Genomic DNA, 13,665 nt, shown 5'->3' with positions numbered 1-13,665 from the left:
GCATTACAGTTATGCTCTTTGTATAGCTCTTTGGTTTTGGAGAGGTGATAAAAAAAGACATGACCATCAAAATTTTTTGGATACCAAGTATCTATCTTACTAGAGTTCCATCCACATGGCGAAATCCAAAGCTTGGCATGCCGGTTGTGCCTAGTTACGGTTGCCAAGTTATGACAATTGTTGGTTTGGGGGAAGGGTTTAGCAAACTTTCAATTTAGCATAGAAAACTAGCTTCCGAACGTAGTTACAATGTAGTTAAATAGTCGGTGAATGGTAAAGTGGTCAAATCTAGGCATTAGCAAGTACAGGTAGTTTTCCATCGCTTACAGATTTGCTTCCTTTCTGCATAGGTAAGAAAAAAATTGCGGTATTTGTACAGAGGTTCCAAAACACTTCAGGTGTATAAATCATTCTTGACACGTATTGATAACCTCATTTTATGTCACAGTGAAGAGGTACTTCATTTACTTCAGAAAGATGTGGGTTCGGTGGGCTTTTAATGTGGTTTTGGTGGCTGAGGGAGTCAAAAAATCAATGCAAAATGGGTCCTGCTCTGACTTGAGCCCTTAGCTTACATGTTTTTGCACAGCCCTGAGAGAAAACATCTGAGAGAAGAGGAGTTACTGTGAGGACAAAGAGATAAGTTTTGAAAAAAGTGTGTTTAAAGAGCCTGAGGATACTTTGTTCATGACAGCACATTGGTATGTATTACCAACTGAAATCCCTGCACCCATTATAAAATAGGTATTTAGCAGTTTTGATGACCAAACAACGCACACTCTGCTTTGATTTGTGCTTTTATTATGGTAATGGTTAAAAATGTATGTGAATTGAAAAAGGTATTCACCACCTTTGCTGGGGGAGGGGGGGGTTGTAGTCTTTAATGAAGCTACTTAGATATGCATGTGGTTCAATATTGGCTCCATTCGGATATTTCTCGCTCATGCACATCTCATTTATTAATTATTTTTTATTCATATAAGGAGGGAGAGGCACCCATATCTTCTTTCATTTTATTACATTCCCTTCATTCTTGTCTTCTCCTCCGACTTTGTGATTAAGCCTGTTCACTGCCCCACCTTTCTAAAGGTACTGCTGCTAATCAAACAGGCCTCTCTGTCTACCATCCATCTCCATTTTCAAGCTACATCACTGGGGCTCAAAGTTTATCACATGGGGACCTGCTGTTAAAGTTTTTACAGTTACTCCCTCTCTCATGCATTATTTATGAATTAATTCATATCAGTTACACCAATGTGTTAGCAAACAGCAAGCCACTCCTTTTTCATAATCTGAATTTTTCTTTAGCACATTTTTTCTGTTGACCTTTTGAGAGATTAAGATGGCACTTGGTCTTTCAATTTTTGTATGTATTCACAGTGAAAAACAGCATCTGGACAAGACGTCAGTTCTGTCGGTTCTTTTTGTTTTAAAATTATGCTCATGGAGAAATAGTTTCACAGGAAAATAATGGTGTGAAATCATAAGTATGTATTACGTGTGTTGACGTCTGGAAGAGTTCTTTCTTTAATGCACCTGTCTTTATCTTTCTGGAACTTATCCTACTGACACCATCTGCCAAGAGTGTCAGAGCATTACCTGAGGCGGGCTAGGAGGCATTCTCTTACTTTCCCTCTGAGAAAAACTGTCATCATCATTTCAATTTCTGATGACACTATATTAATTTATATTACATCATTTTACAATCCAAGACTAGAGAGACTGAATCCAATCCATGTTGATAAGATGTTCCAAAAAGCAGGCGTATTGATCCTGGATCAGGACATAGTACCACACCAACACTTCAGAATCAAGCTCAGTGGGTGGTTTTGCTATTAACTACTTGACATAATGGCTATGATCAGGAAATGCTTAGAAGGTTATATTATAATGCGAGAATGCACAATTTTCACTTCAAGCCGGGGGCAACCTGCACTACACTCGGTATCTGCAACTCTTCATCATCGGTTCCATCATTCGTTTATTTGCTCTGAATTTGTCCATTGATTTTTATCCAAGAATGAATCTTAACTGGATTCTGGGTAAAGCCCGGGAGCAACGAGAAAAGAGACTGGGAAAGAAGTTAACACAGACAAAGGGAGGAAGAGAGAGGGAAGGAGAGAGGAGATGGAAAAGACAGATTGCTCCTGGATGAGATGCATTAAATCACCTGGTTGAAAAAACAATTTAGTCCTCCCATTTATCTGCTGGTATATAGGCAGCTCTTGGCTTTGTGGAAGCCAAGACTTCATTTGAAACAAAACAGAGAGATGTTTTGCATCTGTTTTGCAGATGCAAAACAGAAAGATTTACTTTGTTGATTGGCTCTGAAGAGACCACATACTGTATGCAACCAGATATATGTGGGAAAATTTGATATCAATGACTCGTGTTACTCTGTAGTCCAATATTCAAAGACAGTCATGGGTTTGCTTTACACATGCTGTCTTAGTAAAATGGTTGCTGCAACAACACAGGTTTATCTGTCACTCCATGGTGAGAGTTACTGGTATTTACAACCAGGGTCTGTTTTTACTGTTTGATCTGGGGGTTCACGTAGCTGTAAAACACAGTATCCTTTGGGGTAATAAAAATTAACTCAGTTCATCTCCTACAGTACACAGTGCTCACAGCTTCACAGCAGATTTCACATGTATCAGGGTCAAAGGATGAAGAAGAGAAGGGTGGTAGGTTGGGAATGGGAATAATAGTTTCACGCCTCTTCTTTTCTTGGATCCATATTATGGATGCTTCCAAAGACACAAGTTAATATCATGGTTCATGGTGTCCATACATGGGAACAGTGTTTTGCATTGGAGACATAAAGTACAATATACTGAATAAATTAAAATATGGGGGAATGCCTATTGGACTCCGAAAGTGACATTGTGAAACCGTGACGTCGGTTTATTTTCGATGCCTACAGGTGACATCTAAGTATTTCTGTGGATTTAGTATTACAGAAAGAAAGGCAGAAAGAATCCAACAAGGTGAGGTAATGTCTCGATGATTTTTTTTATTGCACACTATACACAACGAAGAGGTTTTTACTCAAAGTGGTGGTAAATTGTATAAACTTTTATTGGTTCTTTAAAGGTCTAGATTCCTCATCAATCATTAGAATACCTAAGTTTCATCACATATTCACTGTGTGAAACACAGGGTGTGCACGCAGGTACACCACATGTGGCAGTAATGGTAATTTTCAAAATTCTGCCTGTTATTTACCATCAGTTGTTTAGGATATCAAACCCCTCCTTGCCTCCCCAAGGTATATGCTGCTACTACAATGCAAATTGCCTTTCTATTCTTAGACATTTATGGCATACATGAAGCCATGAGATTTTTTCCCCTTTCATATCTCAAGTAACACTGTCTTACATTTCCATTCATATTTGCATGACGCCTTGGGCTGCACAATTTGCGTTTATTCTTTTCACGCTGATGTGACTGCATGCATTTGATAAAATATATACTTCTAACAAGGTTGCTAAAAGTGTCCAATTTCGCAGTATGATGGGAAGATATAGTAGGCTGCAAAGGCAAAAACAAACACACAGGACACTATAGTGTCACCTATCCTCTTGCTTCCTATTTATCTCAGCAGCAAAAGTGAGAAAAATGAGACATGAAGACAGATTAAGTGCAAGACAACTACCAGGACGGGTGATAAAGACGTGACATTGGTGGACTGAAGTGTCATATTGGAGGCGAGGGAGATGAATCCATTTGTGTCAAAGAGCCCCCACTGGTAGCCTGAGGCAGGAGAAGAAATGTCTGGCAGGGACAAGACCTAGTCTTCCTCAGCTTCAGGCATGGCTCTGATGCACTGGTCTGTGCACAACGTAACGAAATACCCTTGAAGCGCCCAAAAACCTACAGGGAAAGGAAACATTTTGCAGCTGATAAAGAAAAAAAGTGCTGGATAACACCGATTGGAGGCTGATAGGTTGAAGTTCTTAAAACTCACAACACATTTTCTGTACTTTCCTCATCTGTGCAAAGGGTCAGGGTCACTGTACTGTAATATACAGAGTTGAGCCCACGATAAAGCTGAAGATAAAGCATTAGCGTCTGAATTATCTTGTAATAAGAGTGCGAGAAGGAAACGTGCTGCATGTGTCATCCATGAATCGAATCTGGGTAAACTTTGACACTAACAGGATGGCAGATTCATCACTCCGTGAATCCTCCATGTTGACCTTCCCAGGCAGGGTTCACACACCGTTCTTCCTGTATCAACTCCACATCTGTGCTGAGCATACTGCCAAACATCTTATGCAAGATTAATCACACTTTAAACACAGTCAACAGGCTGTGAAATGAGAGCGCTGTGCGGTTGGTAATGTTTCTTTACACAAGGTGTAAAAGAATAAATAAATATCAAGCTTGTTTACCTCTCTAACCATGTGCATTGAGGACTTTAAGTGCAGGCTCCACGTAGAAAACAGAACAGGCTGACAGACCCCGACAAGTACATGGGGACCAGATTGATCAAACAAATTTGCCCTAGTTGAGTTTGGGCAGGCTTGAGGGGAGAAACACATATAATTTCCCTGAGTGCCTGAATATGTCCCAATTGTATGGCGTCGCCTGCTAATCTAATTACATTTTTCAAATATGCAGGAGATTGCTCCACTCTCTCATCAATAAATAAACAGGTAGATAAGCAGTGACTCAAAAACAATTAACATTGTTTGCACTTGGCCTGGTAAATCAGTGATAAGAAGACTGTTATTATTTAACAGGTTTAGCGTAACATTGAACCTCTGTTGCGTATTACACAGTAATATGTTCATTTGAGAAAAAAATAAGAAAAATATGCGGAAGTTGGATTACAAGAAGAGATAAATAGTGTTTCCTCCCTGAGATGAGATATCAGAAAATATTGCTTGGCATTATTGTTTTAGATAAGTGGTACCTATCTTTAATGGGTCTCTCAAATCCTGAGGGGCTTTCCGGGAATTGATCATCTCACAGAACTGAACCTCAGAGTGTTGTTGCTTTTTGTAATATGTCTGTGAAATAGGATTGGGAATCATATAAATCATTATGTGTTGTCCCAGCTGTTTTTTTCCATTACCCCTTGTCCATTTTCTTTATTTCATCTCCTGCAGCTGTGTTATGTCCTGCTCATCCTTCAGTCACTTTTCCACTTGTCTTACAACGTTCCCCTCCTCTGATCCTGTTCAATCTAATTTCCCAGCTCTATTCATTTAATATCCTGTCATCCACTTCCCCTCTCCCCATCCTGCCAGCCCTCACCTGTATGTGCTGTGTGTCAACTGGCTTTTACTGGTGATTAATGTGATTTTAAGTCATAGAATAATTCAGGCCAAATCCAAATTTCCCTTCTCCTCCTCCCTCTTTGCACTCTTCCCATGCATTAAATCCCCAACCATCCTCCTCACCTTCTCCGCTTGTCCTTTCACCTCACTCAAAACCCGTTCTCCTTTTCCTCGAGGCCGGAGAAGCCCAAAGACATGACCTGGATGCTTCACTGTTGGGCTCTAATTGGTGATCAAGATGTATGTGGGAAGGAGACGGAGCGGCGTTTGGCCCATTTCTATTCCCTCATCACATTCACAGGACCACAGTCACATCTGCGTAACCATGGTGATGCTGATAAGGTGACTCATGACTATTCATCAGCGGCGCTGCCTGATTGGACAGCCTCCGAGAGCCTTGCGAAACGTATTCATCAGCGCAGGCTGTGTCCCTGCTCTACCTCAATATGCCCCTCAGGATGATGAGAGAGCATCTCTGCTGCTCTCAGCTGTTTGTTTTTCACATTCACTTCTTGTCTTAACCTCACCCCCCACCTCTCCTCTCTTCTAATTACCCGTCCTCTCTTGATGTCCCAGAAATCTCTCTCCCAACACTTCTATCTCTTCTCTGCCCCCTTGGCCAGCTCTCTTCGCTCTCTCTTAATTGATGAAGTCATTAATCACAGGCACGTCTGACATGAACTATTGCTCAACTATTACTGCTCCTTGGTTACAACTCTCATATCCTACAGTTACATTTTCATCGGACATTCGGTCGCAGCACTCACCTCTGAGTCAAATCAGTTTTATTTACATAGCACCAAATCATAGCAGTAGTTATCTCACAGTCTTTACTAACGAAGAGAGAAAAAATTAAAAATTCAATCATTTTTCCACAGGGCATGTTTTAGTAAAATATGTGAATCACAAAATGTGAATCATCAATCAGTTTTTGTAACATTAGTAGCGGTTTTATTCCATTTTAAAGGTAAATTGTTACTGTTTTTTTAAATAACAATTTATATTTATGCAGCTCTTTTTAATAATGTACCAGTGGGAATACATGCTTATTTTCTTTTAATGCAATGTTATGCATCAGTCGCAGGAGCCTATCTTGCAGACAATCATGTCTTTGGATGTTTTTCCACTGGCTCTAGTGTTTCCCCATAGGAGATGCAGGCAGTTCATCAGCATCAGATTTTAAGTGAAAATGACAGTTTACAGTGCATTGTTTGATATAGAAAAACCTATACAGTACATTTACACCCCATGGAGCTACAGCCCAGTGCATGTGAGCTATAGAACAAGTAATAATATGGTTTCTATACACACCAAGACAGAGTGAAAACATGTGGGGACCTCAGCACCAGGCTGTAATGGCCATTTTGCCATTTCTGACTCATCCTTCACTATGATTCGCATAGAAATTTGTATCATGGTGGCAAAATTAGAGTAGGAATGAAAATTTAATTGGATTTTTTTCTCTGTTTAAATCTGTCATTTATATTTTGGCTGATATTCCCACTAGAGTTTTTTTTCAAGGGAAATGCGGCATCTGCGTACTCAATGTATTTCCTCTCTGATGTCAGCCATTTGAGAGACTTACCCACTGGCCCTACATTTGAACTTCAACTCAAGGTCAACAGCCGTAGAGTATGATTGAATATCTTATTCATGCACAGGAGGATAAGGCTGATGGTGTCTGCTGCTGCTCTATCTGGGCTCCATCTGATCTGTAGTTGAACACCGCAGCTCTGTCCTCTTTAGTTATTTGTTAGGATTTCCAGGAACCTGCCTATTATATCCAGATGGATGGGGGGGGGGGGGGGTGACATACAGCTTGCACACAACTCTCGTGTGAGAGCCCAGATATAGTCGGTATGATGTTGATGGCAGTGTAGCTGTTGTGGGGGAAGGGTGAGGGTAGATACAGAATGCAATGAAATGAAAATACCAGTTTTGAACTTGTGTGGAGTTGGTACAAAATAGTGCTATAGATACTGCAGTTGACTGTATTGGTTGCTCAACAGTGAGGGCACCTATAAAAGTTGAAATCATTCAATTTATTGGTTGTCATTTATGCTTGTCAAGCATTTCTTGCTGAGAAGCAACCATAGCGAAAACCGGAGATGTATAGTTAATTAGTTATCTTATGATATTTATTGTTTCATGTACTTAGCTTAAACAATTATCTGAATAATTAATTTTTCAGTTGACATAAAATTATTCTGCAAATTTTTTGCAAAATATCTTTGGGCTTTGGACTGTTGGTTGGACTAAACAAGCCATTTAAAGAAATCAGGTTACGCAATTGTAAATTTAAAAAAATTGGGATTTTTTTTTTTTTAAACTATTCCCTGACACTTTATAGACCAAACAATTAATCAGTTACTGAAAAGATTTACAAGACATCAAAATATTGTTGCAGTGGTGGAGCATTTGTCAGACAAGAGCAAAATCTTTTACATATAACATTGCATTGCAGACGAAGAACTTCTCCTGTCTCAAGCTGCCACAAAAAAAAGTTCCCCTCTTAAAACACAGCTCAGGCTCTTTATAATCATTCAACCAGAACAATTCATCAGAAATAAATGGCATTTTACTGAGAAGCAGAGCCATTTAATCATGTTATAATGAACAATTAAACACAAAACAGATTTCATCTTCAATCTCACCTGAAACCCATAAAAACAAAGCCTTTTGTTTTGAGCTATACAAACATGTCTGTTGATGTTTAAATTTTGCTTCGTATAAGGCTGAGACAATATGTTAATATTCCAACTTTGTGCAAAAGATCTACGGACCATCTTTTCTTGTACATAAAAAAGAATCTGCACTGAGCATCATGAATACTACACTGTAATCTGTTTGGAAAAAAAAAAATCACGCAAAATAAAGACTTCGCCTCGCTAATTCATGGATGTCCATGCAAAATATCCCAGTTTACTGGTGCGGAGCAGAATGAGTTCAGGGATATTTTCAAGTCTGTCCCAAATTAGATTAATCTCACATTAGATTAATGTGTGGGGTTTCCATCCCACATCACCACTAATGGCCAAAAGTGGTGTAAACTTGTGAATTCCCAGAAATGATTGAGTAGTTCTATAAATAACCTGTGTTGCAACATACATGTCCACGGAACCCATAAATCCCGGCAACATAATCTGAATCAGGACACCGACAAGACCTATACAGCTGCATAAATGTAATTCATTCCAGACGACATAAGAATGGCTTTGCCATATGAAGAAGGAGAAAGAAAGACTATCAAGATGTAAAGTTATGTAACAACGAAAGACAAAAGGGTGTAAAGGGAAAAATAAAACGATATAAGAATGCAAAAAAAAAAAAAAGAGCTGGCTTCACTTACACTGTCCCGCTGGCTGTCGTCCCCGGACCGGTCATTCTTTTGCATGGTGTGTGCCACCTCTGTAAACAGGCAGGGCTTAGTCACACAGAGCTCATTAGAAAGAGGGCTAGCAAATATATACATATATGTGTGTTTATATATACACACACAAGAAAAAACAGTTGTGAGGAGACAGCCCATCCAAACTAATTCCAAACTGGTCATGTAAACGTTAAAAAGTAAATCAAGAGATTTTTTAATACATAGCAATAGGTTGCTTCATGTAAAATTTTGACTAAATGAAGAAAAAACAAACACATACACAGACTCTACAGATCTGTGAAGAATTTATATGCAGTGTATAGAGTTTTTGAAATTTGTTGTTGATTGTTTTCAAGGAAGATAGCACTGTCTTCTCAGGCTGAGGTAAGTTATATGACCTCCCAGGGGTTTTGTGGTTTGAGAATATGAAAGCTTTAATCGCCTCGACAACCAGGTACTTGTGCTTAAATTTCTATCTGTGTGTGTGTGTGTGTGTGTTTTGGTGAAAGGAGCCATGCTGGGATCCACTGGCCCATTAGAATGCATTAGAGTGTAAAAGGTAAAGGTCAGTGAATTATCAGCCAGAGTTACACAACCCTGTTCTGTTTATCTGGCCTAATAACCTTGAGCCTACACCTGCCCCCTCCCCTTCTCTCTCTCTCTCTCTCTCATACACACACACACACACACACACACACACACACACACGTTTGTACTTCTATCTTTGTGAGGACAGTCACAGGCTCCCCAGCCCCTTACGCCAACCTCAGCCATCACAACTAAATGCCTAACCGCAACCCTTACCCTAACCCTAACCTAGTTCTAGCCTGAGCCCTAAAACCACATCTTAACCCTCAAACAGCCCTTTGAAGGTGAGTCAGAAAGTGAGGAGATGCCAAAATGTCCTCATTTCCCCAAAAAGTCCTCACTCCAATGGTTTAAAACTCAAATTGGTCCTCACAATACAAGTACATATACACACACACATACACACACACACACACACACACACACACACGCACGCACGCACACACACGCACACACCAACACACAAAAAAAAAATTAGGCAAGACCAATTGTGCTGAACTGGATGTACATAACCATTCACAGAGTGTAAAATATTATGACACGTGGAAAATCCTGTACAACTTCAAAGAAGTAGATAATCAAATTCTGGTGCGGTTTGATTGGAGCATATACGAGCATTGTATTTCTGTTTTAGCATTCCTGTCACGCCTAAGCTTCTCTTGTTGTTACCAACCTGCGAGAATGATCAAGAAAGTAAGCAGACAATTCAGGTGTCCTCATTTTGCTGTGGTTTTTTTTATAACAACTCTCCCCGTCTTCTCTGTATATTTCCGTCACATTTTCTGTGTATGCCTATGTGCAGTCCCTGAATAAAAATATTTTCCCTACAATAGCGACTCCCTCTATGGCTGCCTGTGTTCCACATTAGTGCTACACAGGCAAACAATGAATTTGTATCAGCCAGTCGCATGAAAAGCAACACATATACCTGCATGTCACTTGCCATTCACTTCATGAGCCATCATTTCTATGGTCCATGAGCTTAGAAACAACACCAGCTCCACTCTATCCCTGTCTACCAGGACTCATAAGCAACACTGGATGTACTTTGAATGAGAAATCAGCCAAACAGGTCACACATTATCCCCCACTCTGGTCCTTTAGCTCAGGCCCATCCCTACTAAATAGATGTGGAGTAACAGGATGGCCAGGTAATTACCACAGACAGAAAAACAGAAAGAGCTGGTCGGACAGTCTCCATCGATTGGGCTCTGAGGAGAGGAGAGGAGAGGAGAGGAAGGGAGAGGAGAGGAGAGGAGACGAGAGGAGAGGGATTGGTTATGACATGGTGCACTGGCTTTGCATGAAGTTGCCTTTGGGATAAATAAACCATGTGCATAACGCTTTACAGAGGCCAGAATATGTGTACTGCGCGAAGCATGCACATGCACATATAATATACTCACATCTTAGACACTGGTACAATAAATAATGTCTGCATTCCTCGTTATGTAATTTGAGTTTCTTAGCATAATTAGCATACTGGTAGACATGTTGCTCCGTCTCCTCCCTTGCTGTTTATCAGATTGGCATCCTATAGGGAAAATTTACAGCATTTTATTCTTTCACACCAATCATGTTTTTAGCAGTTTTGTTCTAAATCCAAAGTATTTACACCTTTAGTTTTGTTCATTTGAGCTGGTGGGAACAGTGCCATCCAGGCTGAGGCGTGCACCAAATACTCACGGCAAGAAAATGTGAAAATGCAGATTTGGTCCTCCTTTACTATAAATGAACTGCAGTGGGGATTGGTAGGAGTGTAATCTGAAAAAGCTACAAGAGGCACACAAGGCAGATAATCATGCACGCAGAGAACAAGATAGGCTCAGGGCAAACCACAGCCTTGGCTTATGCTCATATTCAGCGATTTCTGCAAGTGTTAACTGCTATGAACCATCGTGCTGAACCACAGGTGCAGGGTCTGGAATCACAACCGATTTGTCTCAGCGTAGCCACCAAAATCTCTTAACACAGCAACAGTGCAAGATATGCAAATTTCTGGGCATCTCACATTTAAATTTACTATGACTTCGCAGTCATTAAGTGTTAATAATAATAATGCAGGTCCTAATGATTATGCCGTCTTCAAAGCCTTGTTGGCTATGTTGTACTTGACACATCCTACACAGGTGCACTTCTATTGTTCCGGTGCCTGTCTGGAAAACCCAGTCAATTATTTTGAATTTGTCTAGAGTGCAGCTTTGAGACAGTAAACAGCTGTTTATCAGTAAATGCTGCCCTTCTCTGCTTGTATGTGGCGCTCGGCACAGACTGACAATGCTGAGAAAACTGACAGAGTGATACAAACTTGGTAAAGATGGCATTGTGGTTGACATTTTGCATCTGTCATAACTCTGCATCTTAGTGCACACCACGTTGTCATTATAGGACACTTATAAAAATTCATAGTGTCCTGATTTACTTTGCAAATTATTCGTGGTAGCTCTAAGTCTGCTAAAGGGCTTATCATGGCCTGAATTAAACAGAAGGAGTTGCTAAAATGACTGAAATATACTCCCTCTCCTTCCATCTCTCCCTGTCTTTTTGGGGTGGGCCTAAAGCCCAAACAGGATGATTCTCCAAAATATTGTGTCAAGGATTTCAGCCTTGAAAGCACAAGGCTAATTTAGCAAAAACTGAATCAGCAGGAGACATGGCTCAGATACAAAGAACACAGAGGGAGAAATCATCTCAGCCAGCCATTATTATTCACCTTGTTTTACATGTTCCTGAAAGCTGCACTAACCCCGCTGGCAACAGACATCAATGCCAGTAAGACTCTACCTGCTCTAATGCCTCTAACGACAGACAGACGTTAAATTTTAGTTGGAAATGAAAATCGGGTTGACGTCAAAACCAATGGCTGGCTAACTGACGTTGTGACCTTTGGCAGATGTTGAGCAGATGTTGGGTTTTGGTCACCATACCTCACGACTAGAACGTCGGCATTCTATGTCGAGGTGGTGTTGGAATGAGATGTTTTGAAGACGTTGGATTTTGGTTACTTAACAACACCACTTAAAAACAACAAAATCTCAACGTCAGCTATCATCAGTATTCTACATCTAATTGGACGTTGTCCTGACATTGTATTTTGGCCAGCCGACGTCACAGCCTACATTCAACCCACATTTGGTTGAATGTAGATTGTGACGTTGGTTGGTGGCCAGCTGCGTGCCCGCTGGGAAGAGGATGCAAAGTGTTTTGACATGCAAATTCTCGGTCGAAACGACAGCGAATGACTGCACAAGCTGCAGACAGGACGCTCTTATTTGTTCATGTGTCTCGGGCGTGTGCGATGGATCAGTACGGCGGGGCTTGTGCCTACAGTGTAACCACAGGGGTTGATTTCTGTCTGGAGTCAAGCGTTAGTAACGTGATGCACAATTAGACCTACAGATCCCCTAGCAGAGGGATCCAGATATGAAAACTGCCCTTTGCAGATGCTATTTCTTCCCCTGTCCCTTTGATACATTCTCTGTTGGCTTTTTCAATTAACTTCCTGCCATCTTTAGGAGAGCGATGAGAGTTTATCCCGTGCGATCACATTAGGTAAGTGAGCAAAAATGAGCTGAGCTATGGCTTCTCTTTACCCAGCAGTAGAAGGTCATGGCTGTCTAATGTGCTCTAAATTTCAGCTGCTGTGTGAAATGTCTCTTTTCTGTTGTTGAGCTCCCACAGCTGCTTATTGAATAATCGCTCAAAAGTATCTCAGCCTTTTATTGCAGCCATTCAATCAGCTGAGATGAGCAGGCACTGTGGCTTTGTTGAAATAGCCAGTCACTTTTATTCTCTTTATAGGCAGATCTGCATAGACCTTATTAATAAAGTACTTCTTTCGTTCAATTTTGTAAGTTAATATTTTGGAGAAAACCCACTGGAAGATTTTATGTCACCGACATTAATATAAAAACTTAGATGGTAAATATCAAAATTAAGCAATCAGTAAACAAATCAGTCAAAGCAGTTGCAAAGCTTTGTCTGAGATTCCTCAAATTAAAATAAATTGAAACCCATTGTACAGTTCATCACAGTGTTTTCAGAGTAAATAGCCAGTGACACTTGTTTGATACTCACTAAACGCTCCCCATGTACCATCCACTCAGACTCATTTCTCAGCCATTGACTGAAGTGGATTTTTCCACCTCATGGATTTCTTTCACGCGCCTAAAGATGGCAGTGCAAATTATTATCCTATTTCCTCAGCAATTGTATTTTGGTTACTGATTGTAGCTTCAGGATCACTGCAATAGTCCACTGGTGAGATGCGCTATCGTAGGGAGGTATAAATAATTAGAAAAGAAGCCTCACCATTAAGTAGTAAGCAGCAGTTTGCCCGGCCACTGACTGAGCTGAAACATGGCAGTGGCTCCTCCAAGTGGTACAGCACTTACTAGACATGACGGTAAAAATAAAAAG

The 13,665-nt window shown here is 40.4% G+C and overlaps 1 protein-coding gene across 2 annotated transcripts in view; it reads right to left on the bottom strand.

The window, feature by feature from the left end:
* The window catches only part of pde4d (phosphodiesterase 4D, cAMP-specific), a 180,159-nt gene that overhangs the window by 153,103 nt on the left and 13,391 nt on the right, over positions 1–13,665 (bottom strand). The window contains exons 2-3 of one of the 2 annotated variants that reach the window (XM_040155356.1): positions 10,406–10,457; positions 8,638–8,696 (exon numbers count right to left, since the gene is read on the bottom strand). In XM_040155356.1, coding sequence (XP_040011290.1) covers positions 8,638–8,682 — 45 coding nt within the window. In that variant the 5' untranslated portion in view covers positions 8,683–8,696; positions 10,406–10,457. The remainder of the gene's footprint in view (positions 1–8,637; positions 8,697–10,405; positions 10,458–13,665) is intronic. The other variant, XM_040155357.1, reaches the window with a different exon arrangement.

The sequence above is a fragment of the Xiphias gladius genome, chromosome 19 (assembly GCF_016859285.1).
Source record: "Xiphias gladius isolate SHS-SW01 ecotype Sanya breed wild chromosome 19, ASM1685928v1, whole genome shotgun sequence".
NCBI lineage: Eukaryota > Metazoa > Chordata > Actinopteri > Istiophoriformes > Xiphiidae > Xiphias > Xiphias gladius.
This window is presented reverse-complemented; position numbering and strand designations above follow the sequence as displayed.